At 37.5% G+C, this 20,929-nt stretch overlaps 2 protein-coding genes across 4 annotated transcripts in view; one reads left to right on the top strand and one right to left on the bottom strand.

The window, feature by feature from the left end:
- LOC131241340 (uncharacterized) overlaps window positions 1-11,503 on the top strand; it is a 32,691-nt gene extending 21,188 nt beyond the window's left edge. The window contains exons 4-5 of one of the 3 annotated variants that reach the window (XM_058240148.1): window positions 8,078-8,137; window positions 11,185-11,503. In XM_058240148.1, coding sequence (XP_058096131.1) covers window positions 8,078-8,129 — 52 coding nt within the window. In that variant the 3' untranslated portion in view covers window positions 8,130-8,137; window positions 11,185-11,503. Of the gene's footprint in view, window positions 1-8,077; window positions 8,138-10,635; window positions 11,163-11,184 lie in introns of those variants that run through there. The other 2 variants (XM_058240147.1, XM_058240149.1) reach the window with 2 other exon arrangements.
- Window positions 11,504-14,685: 3,182 nt separating this feature from the next.
- On the bottom strand, window positions 14,686-15,753 carry LOC131241339 (protein LURP-one-related 8-like). The gene is made up of 2 exons (XM_058240146.1): window positions 15,356-15,753; window positions 14,686-15,258 (listed from the first exon to the last, which is right to left on the bottom strand). Exons 1-2 carry the CDS (start codon window positions 15,596-15,598, stop codon window positions 14,818-14,820), a joined length of 684 nt encoding a protein of 227 aa, XP_058096129.1. The 5' UTR covers window positions 15,599-15,753; the 3' UTR covers window positions 14,686-14,817.
- Window positions 15,754-20,929: the final 5,176 nt, after the last annotated feature.

Here is a 20,929-nt window from a genome sequence, read left to right as displayed (position 1 = left end):
AATTTCTTAGAACATCGAATGTATTAATTAATTTAACTGAATTTGTATTACAATTTATAGTGCATTTTGAAAATAAATTTAAATTATTTTTACTAATTTTGATAAAAAATAAAATTGAAAATAAATAAAAGAGTGTGGCTAATATTAAGATTAACACATACTCATATAAACATACTAATAACCAATTTTGGTTGGTTATAATAATTAAATTATTACTATTTATTTATCTTTCGATATCGCTGTCGCGTGCGCTTGCGTTTTGAAGCTAGCTCGCTTCACTTTTCAAGCCCTGCTCATAGATTGATTATAGAACACATCTAGTTGGTGATCAAATAAGGAACTAGACTCATTTTAGGTTCCCGGAGTTTGAAGACATTAAGCTATAACAGGTAAAAAAGTGAAATAACATGCTGACTATAGTGTCGAGTTTTGATGGATCTCTCCCAACTCCTCCCTATTTTGAGGAGCAAGTTGTCTTAGATGATGGCAGGTCTTTGATTTCTTGGGTCCCTAATCTGGCATATGCTGCTTGGGTTTCTAATGATCATCTTTGAATTTTGTAATAATTATTTTTGTTTAAAAATTTCAGAAACTTTTGCCAATCCATAGATCAACTTACAAGCATTGTCATCTGATTATTATTATTATTATTTTTTTTTGCAAATTAAATAGGTGAAATTGGGGGATTTTTTTTATTTTCCAAATTTAAAAATTGGAGATAAAAGTAAAACCCATGATCGAGTATGCAAAACATGTAAAATCATGGATTACTAAGTTGGTTCTATTGATTTTATTTAAACAAGGAAAAAAAACACTTGAAATTCAAAAACTCATCGAATGAGTTCCTTTTCATGTCAGCTCGATCCAATCTCGTTTCCTCTACCAAGTCTTCTTTAATCTCTAAACAACTTAAAACAAATTTTTAAAATCCTCCTAGAAAACTAATGTAAGAAAATAATTTGAGAAAAATGGATTTTGAGGGATTTTTTCTGAGGCGCATTGTGTTATGTTTATTGTAGGGTGTTTTATACTATTGGAAGTTCAAAATATCACACTGTTTTGATATATTTCTGATACAGTGTGACATCCTATGATATTTCATACGACAAAGGAGAGTTTGATAACTCCCCCTAAATTTCTTATCATCGGTGTGCAATATCAATAGGTATTGGCCGACTGATACTACCAATATTTAAATCGCTAATGTGCTGCAAAGTTGATGACGACTGATGCCACTCGTACACACACACACACACACGCACATTATCTTCATATTTTGATATTGACACACGGAACCACTTTAAGCGAGAATCAACTTCAACGTGCTTGGTACATGTATGGTATACGTTATACCAGATTGGAGGAGATGAATAACCTGCAAATTGCCATAATGAAGTGTCATAGGAATGCTCAACTCAATTGACAAGGTCTTCAACCAAAGGAGTTCACACATCCCATGATCCATGACCCAATACTCGGCCTTGGCGGTAGGATGAGTCACAATTGGTTGTTTCTTACTCTTCTATGCAACTAGATTTTTACGCACTATAGTACAATAACCCGTTCCGGGTCCTTTATTTGTGAGAGATCCTACCCAATCAACATCTGTATATGCCTTAACCCGAGTATGGCTATGCTTGGAGAAATCTTGGTGGAGATGCCATCTTAAACTGAGTATGGCCATGCTTGGAGAAATATCAGTTGAGGTGCCATGTGCACTTCTTGAAGATCCCATGAAGGAAAGCATTTTTGACCAAGGTATTCAATATTACAATATGGGTCTTAATGGCCCCGTATGGATTGATTTTTTAAAGAAAAATATGAAAAATACCAGAAAAATGGGGTGATTCCAAAGATGTTCTTTTCTGGTTTTGAACATGTTTATGATGTTGCAGTGGGCCATTCTTTGGCAAAAATGCAGTCTTGGCCTGCCTGATGATATTATTAACTTAAGAGGCCAAGGCTGACTTTAAAACTCTTATATTTAATATTCTAAATATCTAATATAAAAGATTCAATATAAAGAAGATTATATGAGTATGAATCTAATGAGGTGACAATAATATATTTATATTTATATAATTATTTTACCACAGAAAACCATAGTATAGGTTTGTAAAATGTTAATGTATGAAGTGAACTTATAAGTGATAATGTCAAACATAAATACAAAAACATTAAGCACCATGTTACCATCACAAAGAAAACCATGCTGCCTGTGGCTGCTTTAACCACAATGTCATCCTCATCTAATCATGGAACGGGTGCCGCATATCCATAATAACTAAACGGGAAAACCATGTCAATGAAAGCTAAGGATGACCAATCACGTTCATAACTGCCACTGGGCATTGTTGTGTCGAATTCGATCTTGAATAAGAATAGCCAACCAATGTTAGAGTTGGACCCATAGTCATAGCCATAGCCATAGCCATAGCTGTACTGGTACTAATACTGCTGACCCTGCAACTACAACTGCAACGAATGACTCGGATTCGGATCTGGATATTTATATCCCTCATGTCCTGCTCCACGTGGAACATATCCAACACTAGTCCAACAAGGAAGCGCCTTAGGAGCTTCTTTAAACTGGTCATAGTGATATCCATATCCATAAGCCAACTAATGTTCTACTGGTGCCCAATCTCCTCCAGTGCCACTGCTGCTGTATTTTCAGTGATGCTTCTTCCGTAGCTGGTGGTATTGTGAATCAGCACACTCATATAAGTCTGGCCTGTTCTGCTCCATTGATTCTTACTTTCAGATTGTATGAATGATTGACTGATTGTACCTCCGTGTGCTGAGCGATGACAGAAGTAGGATTAGGTGCATTATTATCATCATTTTCCATCTTGGTTTCATTAATGCTCATTTCTTGGGTCAAATCTTCAGTAACCCTCTCCAAAACAGCTACATGAATCTCTTGCTAGCTCGTGCGTAAGGTTGGGTCGCGCGCCTCAACTTTCTCATTATCCACTTTTGCTTGTTTCTTCCTTTGCTCCAACTAAGGTGGAAGTTGGTCAGCTTTATCGTAGATGTAGTTCAAGTTTATTAGACAAAGGTCGCCTTCTTGCATCTAGGTCACTACATGCTTCCCATTTTTATAGTCTTAGCTTCATGTTGCAGTGCATATGCATGAGTTGATCTAGTGTCTTAGCTTAAAATATATTCTTTTGTTTTGAATGAATTAATACAAAACAACTTCAGTTCCTTTTGCAGTTAAAGTAAGAAGTTATCTGCTCGAAACTCTTAGTGCTATCTTTCTCCAAAATAAAGCCACTAATCATCTACATAGAAAACAAATATATATATATATATATATATATATATATATATTGTGTATATGATGGCAATACTGTCAAATGTCCAACCCTACATTACTAGTAAGACGTTTTTACAATTTTTAGTCTCTTACCTGGAAGTGTCTGGAAAATTGCCCTTTTTGCAAGTGGATATTGCCTTGGAGAAGTCCATATAATTCCAACTGTGAGCAATACGCCAAGTCATTCATGTTGTTTGAAGCACCGAAATAACAAAAAATGTACGCAATGAATGCCTAATGACCAATAATTAATGAGTTGAACTCATTTTTTTAACGCCCATATTTGCATATCTAACTTAGGCTCTAATATCTTTATCACATTTTCAGCCTAACATAAACCTCTTCATCCTCAACAAATGATGCAACATACCTACATTACAGTAATGAAAACATTAAAGGACTTTAATGATTATATCGTAAAAATAACTTAGTAATAAGTGCACGATGAACATGTGTGGGAGTTGGGACATTAATATACTATTTATTATTGTGCATCACTTCTATATTTTTATCTGTCGCATGAAAGTCGTGGCGAAGCTAATTTGTCTAACTTTTGTTGATCATCTTCCAGTAATCTTTCTAGTTGTCACAATCATGACGAATACCACTACCTTTAGGATGTTTTGGACTTTTTTTTTTCAATACTTAACGTTTCTAATGGTTTCCACAACTTCAATTGGTGTCCCTAATGTCTTCTACCCATGTTTTGTGTTCAACCACCCCCGGGAAGTAAACATCTCACTCTACTCTTCCTTATGCTTGTATAAACTCTCAAGAGCAATAGAATTTATAGTAAATCGAGTCGTTGCATGCCTAAGTAACTCTCCATTTCATAAATTACCTCATTTTGAAGAATACTTAGTTATGATCGTAAATGAATGTGGTGACTTGGCTAGACTTTTCAACTAATTTCACAAAATTTGTCTTCTTTTCAATATCTTCCAGTATGAGGTTGATACAGTGCGGGGCACATGCTAACCAAAATAAATGTTTCCACTTTTTCAACATTTTTTCAGCATATTTATAGAGTGCCTCATTGTTGGTAACAATTTGCACAATGTTTTCCTTCTCAATTTCATCTACCATCTTAACTATAAGACCAAAATTATAATTTGCATCTTTTGTTTCCTTGGATGTATCAATGGCAGTTTGAAACATCGTTCTCAAGAGGCAGTATACCATAAAGTTTACAATGCTCCATCTGCTTGGGCGATTCCAACCATCACACATAATAGTGCCTCCTTCACTTTGCCATATCGGTCTAAAACTGGCCACATAAACCCTAACAGCTATGTTGATGCAGGACAATTAGCCACTCGCTCTAAAAGCTCGAACTATTAGAGTATGACGAATTAATCCCTTTATCTCATAGCCCAGGCCCCACATCGCATGGGTTAGGACCTCGGCTGAACCCCCCTTCGTGGGCCCCAAATCACATGGGCCGCTCACCCCGAGTGCGTCCCCGCATCCCACGGGCTACCCTAATCGAGCCCAGTGTGAAATGCACATTAATCACCCCCGGTGAGGAGTCTTGAACACGATACCTCCTCCGTGGGCTGCACCCACCCTGAGTGTGCCCCTGCATCCCACAAGCGACCCCACTCGAGCCCGGTGTGAAAATGCTCCTGCATTATATGTGTTCTGCATTTGTCCATTTCTCCATAATCTCATGAGCTGTGGGTGGACAAACCCCTTTTGCTTGCCTTTGGTGCTGCATCTGCTATTACTTGCCAATAGGAACAATTTGCAACATTTGCAGCTATGGTGCCATGTGTGAATAGCTTGGTTGCTGTCATACCAAGCTTTTCAGCTGTAGTTTTTACTCACATTTGTTTTAGCTTCTTTTGCTTTGTCTTCCATTTTCTAAACAAACAGGTATCACATGATGGTCTCCTTGGCTCCACATCTGTATCATTTGTCTCCCCAACATGAATTCTACCTCCTTCAATAGCTCAAGGAGCATATGAAGGCTGTCGTCAGCTGAAGATATGCTGTAAATCATTGAACATACTATGACTCCTACGCCTACCCTTTCCCCCACTAACACTCCCAGTCCCACTCTCAGTCCTATTGCTCATCCTACATCAAGAATTGACTCACTTCCTCCAAACATCTGCGATGTTTTTCATCTTCACAGTGATTTGCAGGCTCTTTCTCATTGCCATTGTCACCTACTTATCAGAATCCTTATCAAACTCAATATTATTATCATCACCCACACGCATATAGTCAAGCCCGCCCAAAATCCTCTGCTCGGGTTGTGTCGTGGGCATCCCGCCTCTTCTTCTGTACAATAGCTGTCTTCCCTTTAATATCTTCCATGTTATTCCGCATCATCTCCTTTATCTGTTTGGGGACGCTTGGGCATCCCACGACTTGCTCTTCACATGTGTAATTGCTTCAGTTATTAATCCGCCACAATAATTGCATTTTATGGTATGTCTATTGCCACTTACTCTTTCATAATTTCACCATCCAATATCTTCATTCCCTGTAATCCCTACCTTTTTTTTACCCCTACTCATAAGGTACAACTCCAAACAAGTATCACGAAACTCATTCATGTATCAAGTCAACCCGTAGGCTTAGTTCTGGATATTGCCGATATTGATACATGTTTCAATGTCGCCAAATTATCACCACCTTTCCTTTATAAGGGTTCCCTGTATCAATGATAATAGCTGATATTGTCAATACAAGGGGGATTCTATGGGAGAGGTGCGTAAATACCTCAAGAAAGGGGAGGAAAAAGCAGAAAAAGTTTTTTTTTTTTTTTGGGTGGGACTTCTGTTTCTCTCTAAATTTCGACCAATCCTTCTAGAGTTTTATGAATCAAAACACGATTTGTGGAGAAATCAAAGTTCGAAAGAGCCTAGGTCTGGAACTTTCCAAGGTATGAATGTTGTGAAAAATTTATTTTATGGGTTTATTTTGCATTGATTTCTTTCCAAATCCCTGCCCATGCACAATTCTCACTCATTGACATGGATTTGGGTGAAAAAACCAAGAGATTTTATGATCGAAATGGGGAAAATTGAAAAAAATGGGGGAAATCCAATTTTCCCCCATTTTCTTGCCAAAAATATGCAATTGTGCCCCCATTTTTTTATACGATGATGAGGAAGGGCTGATCTATCAATTGATGTTGAGCTTTTGATTTTTAGGATTTAAAAAAAATTATTTATATCTTCAAAAATTAAAAAAATATGTTTAATTAGAAAAAATAAAATTCAAATTTTTTTTTTTTTAAAATTTTAAATTTATAAAATCCTATTTTCTTTTAATGTTTGCTTATTTGTGGTCCATGTTGATGATCAATGGATTGCATTTATTGGTGGAAAATCATATTTTCTAGAAAAAAACTGTTTATTTTTTATTTTTAAATTTCCATTTCAAATTTTTTTTCATATGGATTGTTGTATGATGAAATGCATGTGTGTATATGTATGTATGCATGGATGCATGGATGGATGGATGGATGGATGGTTAGACATACATGCATGCATGGATGGATGGAAGGGTAGATGGATGGTTGGTTAGACATGTACGCATGTATGCATGGATGGATGAATGGATGGTTAGACATGCATGGATGAATGGATGGTTAGACATGTATGCATGCATGTATGTATGTATGGATGGATGAATGGTTGGTTGGATGATTAGACATGTATGTATGCATGGAAGGATAGATGGTTAGACATGTATATATGCATGGATGGTGGTTGGATGACAGCCCATCCTTCCATTAAATGGAAACTTATCTTGTATGCATCTTTTTTGCAATTATTTGATTCCTAAATATACAAATATGTGTATTTTAGCATCTGTGAAGCATCATTGAGAAATTTCACTATTTTCCCGATGTTTCTCCAATGTTTCCCTCAGTCAGCGATATATGTTTATGCCCCCATTTAATGGAAACTTATCATGTATGCATCTTATTTGCAATTATTTGATTTGTAAATATGCAAATATGTGTATTTTAGCATCTGCTGAAGTTTACTTGAAGAATTCCACCATTTTCCCCATGTTTCCCCAATGTTTCCCTCAGTGAGCGATACATTTCTGGATATCGGCAATATCATACATGCATCCGTATATGTAATGATAATGATATTACGAACACTGCTTGGAATTAAGTCCAACAATGTTAGTACCATATAGCAGCATAGTTGGCACATCTGTGCTATGTGTCTGGCCACGGTATCTCAATGAGTTCCTGCTTGAACTCAAAGTCCCTGAGATCTGGATTTACCTTACAATTTCAGAATGTTAAAAGAGAATGCTGGATCCATATAAGTGAAACTTGTGACTTTTAAATTCTTATTCTAAAATACATTTTTCATGATTAAATGAGTGCTAGCCAAGTTACCAATGTCTGTCACTGATGTTTGATCAGAGAGCCGAATGAACAACAAAATGTTATCTGCATTGAATTTTGATGTTATGCATACGGTGAATGCCTAGAAGTTGATGCAAGTTTTGTAATAAACATGTGGCCAGTGGAAATCAATTAATCAACTGCTGCTTTCTCCTTTATTCTCCCATTGCCTTAATTAGGAAGCCATTGCATCTTTTCAGTCTACTTGGAAAACTTGAATCGGTTTTGATCAAGCCAAAAGGATAGGCTTCTGGTTTCTGTTACGCATAGAGAATTTCTGGCTTAGATACATGAGCTTCACTTTACTCTTTTGTTTGATTCGGAAACATGGACTGCTGAACCTAATCACAATTATGGGTGCTTATTTACAGGTGTGAGCTGTTCAATACAACTCTTGACCAATACGTGAAAAATTTGGTTTAGCATATGAGGTAGTGACAACTGTCTGTTGCCATTCGTTATTCATTTTATGCACCTGATAATTTATAATCAATGCTGTTCCTCAATTACATTTAACTTGTAATGATTCTATTGGGCATTCTTAATTGAGGTCGGAATTTGCATCCAACAACTGTTTATGAGGTTTCATGGGCTTATATTTAAGTATTCAACTATCTGCCCAATTTGAAAAGAATTTAAGAGGTAAATGTTAGCTTAACAGCAATGTTTTAGAGCCTGGATTGGGCCAGATGGTTGGACCGATTTGGACCGGAACTGCCACAGTTTATGGATCGGGTCTTTAAAATGCTCATATTGGGAAGGGAACCTCTTGGGTTGTACATGTTTTCTGCAGTGCCAAACCGTTCAGCCAAGCAGCTTCAAGCGACCTGTGCGTGTCACAGCTGGGGTCTCTCTTCTTCTTCCTTCCTCCTTTTCCATGCTGGTTAGATTCCTGATGTGAAAGAAGGGAAATTAGTTTGATCCTTCAGTAGAGTATGATAGTTGATATATGACCACTCAGAAATTATACACATGGCATACACTAACCCAAATGAAAACGTCCAAATCTGCTACTAGGTTTGACCCCATAGGCAATTGGCACAGGATCTGATGCCCATCACTTTGGCTTCTAGCTTTTATGCATCATTCCCAAACCCCTGGGTAACGTAGGCCTGAAGCAGCTGGCCTAGTTATTGTAGAAACACCACATGGATTTGGAAGGAATGTGGCTTGGTGAGGTGCTGGGTAAACTGATTGACAAAAATGTTGCTTGGACATGCCCCTTGGAATCGACTCTTGCCTTTCTCCGATGGTTCTGCATTCTGTGGTTAGGATTAGCCGAGAGCAGATGAGTGACATGGGAGAGGCTTTAGATGAACTTGACCTGCGGGTCATCACACACATTCCACCACTACCTACAAAAAATGAAAATGCCCCATAGAAGCAATGTGCTGCAACGATGCCCTGTTTCAGTGAAAATTAGGCAAATATTCCTGCACCATTTTGGACGAGTGTTGGTAAAGCTAGTCCAGGACATGTAAGAGCATGGAGTTTGTCAATGTTTTAAATATTGATGATATTGGCCAATATATCCCACGATATATCTCGTATCTCACCTGTACGATATGAAACGCATTGGTAGTGCCGATATATCCCACCTATTCAATCCTTTGGGCATTTTCAATTTCTGATCTCTCTCTCTCTCTCTCTCTCTCTCTCTCTCTCTCTCTCTCTTTTGTTGAAATTATGTTAAATCAGTGTCAAATGGTTATAAATCCATTGGAAAATCATGGAGTTAGAGCTTTGATTTCAATATCCATTGGTTCTTCATGTTCTCCATTTAAAAAAAAAATTCTTTCAACCAGTTGTCAGTTGAGACTAATTTCGAATTATTTGATGAAATGATCATCACATCACATACACTCTAATTTCGACGAAATTTGAGTGTAGGTGGTCCAATTTGGGAAAAATTGGGAAAATTTTAAAATTTCCCAATTTCTCCCAAATTGCTTGCAATGTTGCACTCCAAACATGAAATCTAGCATGTATGAGAGATGATCTACTGATTTGTGAAGTCCTTGTCAATTTTCAGAAAATAGAAATTATTTTTTAATTAAAAATTGTTAAAAAATATTTTTTCTTCAAAATTTCCCTTCAAACAGCTATCAATTGAGACTAGTTTTGAAGTATTTAAGAGTGTTTGATGAAATGATCATCACATACACTCTAAATGTTATGCATTCAATTTGAATATAGTTGCATTATTTCAGTCAGACAACGCATAACATAGGACCCTATGCAAAGGAAACCTATTGTGTGCACTTCTTTTTTGAGATGTTATGTTTTAAAAGTATGTATTAAGGTCTTTTTTCACAATCCCTGAAGTTTTATTGAAAATTCAACCATTTCCCCAATGTTTCCTCATGTTTCCCAAAAAGTGCGATAAATTACCAAATACAAACGATATATCCTGTGTGATAACCGATTTGTATCTGTATCCCAAGGATGCGATACATAACGCAATACCAATATTTCGAACACTGGAGTTAGTATCTATGATGAGTGAAAAGAGAGTTAGCTTAGCTTATAAGAGACCAACTAGAAAGGGGCAAAAGCTAAGGAAGGAAATTGATGGATATATATTTTGGTATATAGGAAAGGACAACAACAGAAATAGGGTAGGGATAGTGGTTGACATATTTAAAGGAAGGATTAGAGGGAGCTCTTTAGGAAAATCTCGATGGCACAAGGCTGAAACCTGGCCAAAGAGGGAGTTTGGAAATAGTTTTCAACCAGCACTTGACACACCCTGGTTATAACCTCATTAGCTGTGTATTTTGCAGCAGATTGTTGGTCTGCGGCTGCATGGGTAGTTTGCTACAAAAGTATGAGGCAGCCACCACTTTTGCATGGCACTTTCAAGGCCTCAATCCAGTGGTAGCTTCCAGAACTTCCTGACACCCAAATTCATTACCATTGGTTTGTGCAGTAACCTTTAGAGAAGAAGCTGTTCCTACTGTTCTGTCTTCTATCCCTCACATGAGAAGCCAAGTACACCAGTGGATTTGGATGGGTTGCTTTGTGGGCTACTTCTATCAATTTCCTTTTAGAGATTGAGATGCTTGGAGATCTGTTGCAGCTCCTATGTTCTATTCCCATCCCTTTGAACCTCTCCACATGAAGCACACACTTAAGTGCTTCCTTTGTGGCAACAGGGCAATCAGAGTCTTGGCCAAACACATAATTTTGTATGTCCATGGTGAGGGATGTCATATTCTCTAATTGTAGTTGCTGTAACGATGAGTTATATTGCAGATCTGACATGAACATGACAATATAAAAATATGCTTTTAAAATTCGTCTTGAGCTTGGTCATGAAACTTCCATTGGCAGCTTTCAATATGAAAAATATGCATCAAAATATAATTGTTTCACAGGGGAACCCACACTGATGGTAAAGAATTACAAAATTTTGTTGCTGTTTCATTTCTCTTGTATGGTTGCAATCCAGTATTATGTGACAATATTTGTATAGCAGGTTACCATCTTCTTAAATAATTCATGGCTGGAAAAGGAGGTGCTATGCTTTTTAGTTGGTGTTTGATATTTCTTGCTGATTGTGACAGTGGAAGGGATATTGTCATGTCTGGTGGATGGATCACGGGGATGGAACAGGGAGTTCTAATGGGAGTCTCTAGTAATTTGAGTTTGATATCTTTCTGTTATTCCTTTTTGTGAAGTGATGCTCCATAATTCCCGAACAAGTTCTTTTTTTCATGGTTTGGCAAACCAGAAAAACATGTATTGCTTTCTCTTCTCATTATTTATCCGTGGCTTGGTGGTATTTTTATTTTTAAGAGGAAAAATGACATTTTTTTCCTTGAGAGGAAAATGATGCTTTTATTGAACATAAGGGTGGAAGAAAAGTACAAAAAAAAAAAAAAAGAAAAAAGGAAAGGAAAAGAAAAAAGAAAAAGAATAAAAGGAAAAAAAAGAGAGAGTAGAAAACAAGAGGGCCCAAAAAGCCTGATAAAGAAGCACATACGATGAGGGATCATCTAATAATACAAGGTCCAGGTTGCCCATGGTCATCCTGTGAGTGACTCAGCAATGGAAAAAGAGAGAGAGCAGAAAATCCAAAGGTTTTAGAGGCATTTATTTATTCTTTCACACATGAATAAAATGAAATTTTATAAAATCAATCAGCTATCAAGTTATAATGAAATTATAGAATTTGTACCAACTCGTAACCCTAATTAATCTAGAAAACTTGTTCTAGACCCTAATTTCTAATCCTAACCATCTGTTTTATTCAAATATAAAATGATAAAAATACCCGTCAATCGTGTCCCTACCATACTCTAGATCTTGTTAATTTTAAGGAGGAGACTGATTTGGAGCGGAAGGCAGTAGCAGGTGCTCAGAACTCATGGATACTCTGGTAGGGGTTACATTATGAGGTGGAAGACAAGATAGATGGGTTCCACTTCACAGGGACCCTTCACTGGGATCAACTACTTTAACGACGGAGCACCTATGCTGACCTCCTATTCCTTAATGGGTAGAAACACTGTAAGGAAAAAGACGGCACTATGGAGGAAGGAATTTCTTGAACCACCTAGCAGATGGTTGTAGCTGGAAGATTTGAGAAAAAGGAACAGTTTTGCCTATCCCTATCCATAGCTGTAGGTAGGGTTATCAGGCACTAGCTATGCCCTCTCCTACCCTTGTGTGGGTGCTTCCCCAGCCCTTGCCTATTGTACTACTGTGCCTATAGGTGGTGGTAACTCCGCCTATGTAGGTTCTGCCTCTACCCATGTAGCCGCCTCTGCTTATGGTAAATCTGTATCTACTACTGAATCCCTAGATATGTCATGGTTGGTGGAATTACTTGCATATAGCCACCAATGGTTGGGACTAGGGTAGGCGCATGGTGCCTGTTCCCTCCATGGTTGGCTTCTGGGTAAACTGATGGTGGGTATCAATAGATCCCTTTTACACGTAGGTCAAAGGGGTATGCTTATATGTTATACTGAAGCATGCTCCTAGGTGATGCCTCTGGACCAGAGGGTCGTATTTGAGTCACATGCTGTCAAGCTCGCAGATGTCAAAATGAGACAAACTGAAATCAGCACATGATCTGTGAATTGTTTTGAGATGTTCCAATGTAATACGCATGGGAAAATGAACAAGGTATTTCTTCCACTATCATTTGTTATGGTACGAGGAGATGAAATTCCTTATGAGGCATGGAAATTTTGTGCCTCCATGTGCAAAACTTGACTTGCAGGCTGAAAACTGGAAATTGCCTTTCAGGTTGAGAAGTGAATGAGAGACTGCTATTCTATGTTTCACTCATACAAAACTCTTTTTTTTTTTTCCCCTCAAAAGGGCTAGGATTGTCCAAAAAGTGAATGTTGGTGTTGGATCTACCGAACGGATACTTTCAATCTTGTCCACGCATACCATGTGTAAGGCAACGGAATGAATTATCCAAAGAGTGCTTTGCTTGCTGACCCATCTTAGTCGTATGTACGTCTTTCACTACACCGACTTTTTACTACTTAAAACGTGTTTGGGACATCCAAACTAGTAAAAATCAGCAGATGAGAAACACATGTTTTGATTGAACGCAGAGCATTGGCGAGTTTCTACTGGCTTTCGTTCTCCTGTTACATGGGTGAGCTGGTGTAATGTGGGTGGCAATGGACAGAGCTCACACCATTTCATAACAAGGCATAAAAGTCAAGCCGAGGGCTGGTCCTTTTTTAAGTTACCAGGCCTTTGTGGACATGAGAGGTGTACGAACAATGTATGCATCACCTTGAAGACATCTATATGGTTCAAAAATCAGAGCAACCCAATCATCAGACAGTGCCCCAAATGTAAGACTTAGTTTCAGTCCACCGTAGTCACATGCAATGTTGGGTTTGGGTCCCGTTTGAAACTTGAAAGAGTGCTGCACCCGGCTTGGAGCATTCGTGCCCTTTTATTAGCCCTACTGCAATACGATAGGGATGGTGAATGCGCGAACCGTACATCACATTGGTTGGAAAATCTTCAGTGTTGCATGCTGACCATTGATCGACTTCTTTGAAGGTCATCAAGGTTATAGTCTATCCTTATTATTGTCCACCAGATGGACAGTCCTGATCCACTATATCCCCAGCCATGTGTACCGCACCATCCCGTGTTTCTGGCCACTTGCAGGATCGTGCCATGCACGAAAAATTCATTCATCAGCTGGTCCGCACTGTTGGAATCAATGTGCAAATGTTGGCATGACCATACTGGTGTGGCCCACCTAGCCAGTGAATCAGCCTGATTTTTAGAAGAGTGTCTTTCGTTGTGGCGCCTAAATTTTTTTCATGGCACGGATGTCCTTCACAAGAGCCATGTTAGCGCGTGGGAGATATATGGTACGGCACTTACAACATGTGGTGCTTGTGCCTGACAGGGATGTTAATGTATACCTGACGGACCTGACCTGATTTTAATAGATTCAGATCCGATTTTTTGAACACATCAAGTAATCGGTCGGGTATGGATCTCATCTTTTGGGAGCCGGTTAAATTCTGGTCCACCAACTAGGACCTGGTTAAAATCGGGTAGGTTCCCATTTTTCACACCATACATGTGCTTAAAGTGTTTCATGCATGTGTGAGATATAAATTGCTATCCACCAAGTGGGCTCAACCATGTAAAATGCTCAACCAGAAAGCTATATCCAAAGATCTGACGGGTACGGATGAACACCTGTAGCCCATCGGATCCAGGTTTTCAAGTACGAGACCTGGACCGGTAAAAAGACTATATAGAAACTATTTGGCCCAGGTAAAAGTTACTAAAGACCCTACCGAAACTGACCTGTTGAAAGCTCTCTCTGTCTGAGGGATTGACAAGATTAAGGTGGACGGTGTCACAACCTTCTCCGGTCCATGATTAGACTGTGAATTGGACTGTCGATCCGACAATCTAAAGACATCCTAATCTACTATAAACTAACTAGTAAGGTCAAAAGTCATCCAATCTCTTCTCATGACTTTAAACTAGTAACTATATATTCATTCCATTTCTCACCTGTGCTGCACTAGTATCAATCAGTACGTACAAGTAGAAGCAAATATTTATTTTAAATAAAAAAAGAAAAAGAAAAGAAAGAAAAATATAATCAAGAGAACATCTGATCCAGTAGTAAAACGAAGGCCATGGCGAAGGCCGGGTGGAAATTAGGGTCTATTACCATCAACAGGAAAACATCTTCCCATAAAGAGATGCCTTTTATCATATCATCCTTTCTCTTCATCTCTGCGACCACCTTACTCCTCGATTTCTCTACTACTTTACATGATCGCCTCTCGTATGACCCTTCTATTACATAACTCAATCTATCCTTGCAAGATGGTTCATATAACACATGAGCTAGAACCTTTGACTTTGAATTTGGAACCAGATTTACATGCTTCCTTACATAGCAAAATGGCCTTTTCTTCTTTTTCTTCTTTTCCTTTTTCTTTTTATTCTTTGGCCATCCACTTGTAAAATCTTCTTCTTCTTCTTCTTCAACCACTTCGCCCTCAAAAACAAGCCAACTATCTGGCATGCTCAATCTCTGAAATCAAAATCCAAGTATTAATACTAGTTTTAAAGATGATTTGTAAAGTGTCTGATAAGTGCATGATCATGAGAGCAAGAAAGAAAAGAAATACCTTGCGTCGCATGGTGAGTATGGTATAGCCAGCTGCATCCATGAGGATGACTTCTTCCTTGTGACCCTCCATGTAATTATCCACTCTATAAACCAAGTTTCCCTTTGAATCGATCACCGTGAAACCCTTGCAGCTGAACATTAGAGATTTCCTCCACACTGTTAGCCTAATCAACCCTCGTTCCTCATCCTTATCATCCGATTTCAGGGCCATCTTCTTATCTTCTCTCTCCCCAACGTTCATATGCTGCACCAATCTTTCTTTCTTTCTTTTTTTCCCCAGCGCCTAGCTTTTTGCTTATGAGACAGACAGTCAATTGATAGCCGAACGTGGAAACATAGAAAATAAATAAATAAAGAAGACAATACACAACATATGATGATATCTTGTCTAGAATACTTTTCTGATATATATAGATGCACAAAGCTGCCTTGCTCCCTCGCAGCCGCTGTTCGCATACGTGGCAATGTTATGTTATGTTGTTATTAGGCGTGGACCCTATTCTTACATACGTTTCCTTTCAAGATAATGAATTAGAATTAGAATTAGAAGAAGGAATTAATATACGTGGGACAACTCGAAGGGTTTGTTGAATCTAGTCACTTAGACTCTTAAAGTCCTTATATTAACTTAAATAAGCTCTTAGGCAGTGGTATAAAAATTCAATTAGGGGATGATGTCTAATGGATTTTTATTCAATGAATATGAAATGTCTTTATTTTAAAGAGTATGAAAACTCTAGAGTTATGATTTGTTTGTCTGTTGATGATTTTTTAATTTTTGGTACAAAGTTAGAAATTATTTTTGAAACTTAATCTTTCTTATCTTCTCACTTTGATATAAAATATCTTGAACAAACCGATATAATTTTAGAGAATAAAATAATTACCATTGTTGATTGAATAGAAATAAACCCAATCTCATTCCATAAAGAAAATTTTAAGAAAATATAATTATTATAAATGTAAATATGCATGTACTTCTTTTGACCCCGGCATGAATTATAACATAACATTGGTGAAGAAGTATCTCTGACAAAATATGCCAGTCTCATTGGTAATCTAGCCTACGTTATGAATTGCACTAGGCAAAATATTACCTCCGTAGTAAGTTGAATAAATATTTTAGTAATATGACTAATATATGCATTGGAGTGTAATTTATATTAAGAGGACTTGAGATTATATTCTTTATTAGAAAAAAAATTCAGTTATAATTGAAGTTTCTAGTAATGTTGACAATTCTAAATTAACTGGTATTTTTATTTTCACCATAGTAGAAGGAATTATTATATGAAAAGTTAAGAAGCAAACTTATATAATTAATTTTACTATGGAATCTGAATTGATTGCTTTAGGAACACTTGACGAGAAGGTTGAATGGATTAAAACTCTACTAAATAGATATACCTTTTAGTTAAACTGATATCACCTATACCCATCTACCAAATAGCTTGGTTGCTATAAAAAGAACTAATAATAAATGTTACAATGAAAAATTCATATTAATTTCTTTACAGTATAATTGTGTACAACAACCACTAAAAAGTGGTATAATAATTTACACTTTACCAAATCTAATGAGAACACGATGACTCCTTTAACTAAAGTTCTAGCACATAAACTTTGCTATATAATGACATAAATATCCTCACATATTTTGGAGTCTCTCTTCCATTGTCCTTTTAATTCTCAAAGTTGATGACTCACTTGCAAATGTGAATCCTAACGTTCATATCGTATCGTATGGGTGTACGATTTGAATCGTACACCCAAATTGTAAATCCCAAATAATCATATGATAATTGTATTGAATCATATGATAATCATAGATTACATAAATGGGCAAAAAAATTACTTAAAAAAAAAAATAAATTTTTTAATTTTTTATTCAAATTTTTTCTTCTTTCTTTGTACCATTTTGCATATAAATAATGAAAAAGGCCTCCCCTATTAAATATATCCTTATTTTTCTCTCTCTTTTTCTTTTGAGAGAGAGAGAGAGAGAGAGAGAGAGAGAGAGAGAGAGAGGCAAAAGGAGATTTAGGAATTTTGATATTCAAAAATCAAAAATAAAGAAATCAAGATAGTGTTCACAATGAATTTGAATGCCATTTTTGATAACATGATTCTACACTTAAGAAAGGTACAAAAGAACAACATTATTAAAGGACTCTTTTATGTTTTTGAAGATAAATTTTTGAAAGAGAACAAAAGAAAATAAATGTAAAAGACAAGAATCCTTTAATATCTTGATATGTAAACCATATACAATTTCTCAAATGATAATATCATGATATGTACACCATATACATTTTCTCAATTAATAATATCATGATATGTATTACTTTTATATATATATATATATATGTTGATAGGAAATGGATGATTAATGAGTTTTAAATCTTTTTTGATTTACTTATATTTGTTCATTTGTTTTTTATACATATATATATTTTTTAAAATCTTACGATTTACGGTATAATTTGCAATTCGATACGATTCAACCCCTTTTACGATTTATGATACAATAACGGTTTTGACAACATTACTTGCAACTAGATGTGTGGGTTAAATTTCCATGTTACCTGCATTTTACAGTAGAGATGTAGTTAACAGACTTTTCTACTTATTTGGAAAAAACTAGTCAAATTAAAGAGGGAGAATTGATCGTTGCACATTTTATGTAGGGGTGTCAATGGACTGCACTCGGGCCCGGCTCAAAACAGTTCAAAATCCAGGCCGAGACCTACCCCAGGCCTAGCCCACTGACAGCCCTAATTTTATGTATACAGAATGAGTTAAAACAGAAGTTAGGTTGGAATAAAGAGCCTTTAAGGAAGGGCCTGACCAGATACAGTGCGATGCCTCCATGCCATTGATACATACTTGGCATGCATACATGAACTGAAGTGAAACTGTTCCTTTAATGGACGCGGATTGTACACTACGTACCCCCACCAGGACCTAGCTAGAGATGGACGGTCCTCTCAAAGGCTCTGTGGAGCCCACCGTGATGTATCTGTTTTATCCATGACGTCCATCCATTTTGACAGATCATTTAAAGGGCATGAGCCCAAAAAGAGGAAGATTGAACGCTCAAGTGAACCGCATCACAGGAAGCAATGGGGGATTGAAAGCTTGCCATTTAAAATTGCTTGGGGGTCACAGAAGTTTTGGATCTTCATCCAGGTCTATGTGACCTTATAAACAGGTTGGATGGCAAACAAACATCACGGTGGGACCTAAGAAGTTTTCGACTGTAGGAGTTCAATCCCCCCTGATTCATGTGCTGTGGTCCACTTAAGCCTTCGATCAAACTCCTTTTTAAACGTATGTCCTAAAATGATCTATCAAAATAGATAGATGGTGTGGATAAAACATATACGGCACGGTGGGACCTACAGAACCCCTGACGGGACAGTCCGTCTCTAGCTGGGTCCTAGTGGGGGGTGGTACCAAACAGCGTCCTCCTTTGATAGGCTATAACAATCCAAAAATCACAATATTTGGACAAATGCCATCCTCAAAGGTAATCAGATTCGTTCTCATTGAATGAGAAAAGTTCTGGCCATTAGATACTTAGTTGTAACAAGTATGAATCAATGGTCGATAATACACATGTGCCACGTGTATGGTATGAAAGAAGGAGGCAAGAGAATGCCGTGTGTCTCGGGAGGCAGTGAATTTACTCCGTTAGAATGAATCCTAGATCATCATAATACCTCTCTTTCTTTGAAGACACGTCCTTTTGGGAACATTCGCTCTCCTTTCTGAATTAGTGTCAACAGCTTTTGTCTTCTTTTCAATTTACACACACAAACTCTCTCTCTCTCTCTCTCTCTCTCTCTCTCTCTGTCTTTTCTAAATGATTGGGAAGATACACTGAACCAACTTTCCAAATGAGGTTGGATGATGAATGTCTTATACGAATAAATAAATAAGAAGAATGCCGATGATTTGGAAGCCTCTTTGCTTTGGCAAAATCACCCAAAGCAAACACTTGGACGTGTCTTGGCCACGTTTCTGAAATCTCCCGTACAAGCCAACTACCCGGTGCTCAAATCTACCCCCGTTTGCATCATTATAATAATAATAATTTTATTATATATTATTATTATTATTATTATTATTATTTTTTAAAGACAAAATAAAAAGGCTACCACTTTTCACTATTGTTCGATTCGCCTCTATATCCAGGTCCAGGTGGGAACTGATTCGCATATTCCGAGTTTCCATACCATTTTGAACACGTGGCCCTCATGGATGAGATCAATGGTCCGTTTGGATAGTTTAATTTACGCTATACAAATAGACAGAGACCATGATTGCTACGGTCGGTTACAAGTATTAGTTTAACATGACTCTCTCTCTCTCTCTCTCTCTCTCTCTCTCTCACACACACACACACACACGATCCCCCGCTCCCATGCATGAGACATGAAAGATGATACGATGTGATGGGAAAGAAAAAAAAAGGAGATGAGAGAATATGTGTGCGTTTGTCGCCTTTGACACCTAAGAGGGGCACGTCACAAGCCTACTCCTGGTCTCTTTTCTGTAGACATGCGGATGGTACGTGGGCTCTACTACCTTCTCTTTTCTTTTCAGATTCGAATCAGTGATTTTGTCTTTCCACAAAACTTATTCACTTGCGTATAAAAGTCATTCACGTGCGTACATGTGTGTCCCAGCCACTGTATGGGTGGTGAGTATGCTATTCAATTTCAACCTGTGCAAAACATAAGCCACATGATAATAATTGAATGATAGAAAAATCAAAAGATGATAATGCAAAAATCAGGCAGGCCACACCACAGGAAGCAATTGACTCAATTCACGATCATGATTGATGATGCACGAATTGGATGCCATAGAGTCGCACCCCCCAAAATTAGAGGGAACTCTTTTACGTCGACTCACCTCACCTCACCTCGTGACTCTCGAAATCAAATATTAAAAACCCAATTTCTTCCTAATCTTAAGTTGGCCAAAGGTTCTGATCTCATTCCTAGGTCAGCCCTACAATGAAGACCATGCGATATAAAGATCACACTGATACAATCATCAAGTTGGCCACATTGGTATATTGACTCCAATGGTGTGGCCCAACTGATGAGTGGATGGACCTGATTTTCAATTAAGTTAGATCTTTCGCATGGGTTTGAAATATTTCCGGAAGGTGCACAGTGAGCTTAGCTTTCTGTAATGTGGTAATACGTTGTCATTGTTTATTCTTCAACCGGACATGAATGCGGCAGCCAAGTTCTTCTTGAACACTGACCTAATTGCAGGAGCACATCACCTAAAAACTAGAATGAGAATATTATAGTCATTTATTTGATTCTTTTTACCATGGAATGTGGAGCATAGTCAACAAAATTATGGACTCCGACTAGACTCGAAATTCAGAACTGGGCCTGACTGTGCCTGGACTCGAAACATGATGGCTCTGTCCAATTGCCACCACTCTTAGGTCCTTGAATAAACCCAAATCCAGCAGCCAGAGTTCCAATGTATCTTGGGATGTATCATGGCAAACCTATTGAAAAGAAAACTGTTGAAGAGGAACCAA

Source organism: Magnolia sinica, chromosome 3 (assembly GCF_029962835.1).
Source record: "Magnolia sinica isolate HGM2019 chromosome 3, MsV1, whole genome shotgun sequence".
NCBI classification, from domain to species: Eukaryota; Viridiplantae; Streptophyta; class Magnoliopsida; order Magnoliales; family Magnoliaceae; genus Magnolia; species Magnolia sinica.
This window is presented reverse-complemented; position numbering and strand designations above follow the sequence as displayed.

What these genes read in the sequence shown, in the direction of transcription:
- LOC131241339 (XM_058240146.1), bottom strand. Translation starts at nt 15,598, where the DNA reads ATGAACGTTGGGGAGAGAGAAGATAAGAAGATGGCCCTGAAATCGGAT. An exon ending in TACTCACCATGCGACGCAAG is followed by an intron (nt 15,259 to 15,355) that starts GTATTTCTTTTC and finishes TTTTGATTTCAG; the next exon opens with AGATTGAGCATGCCAGATAG.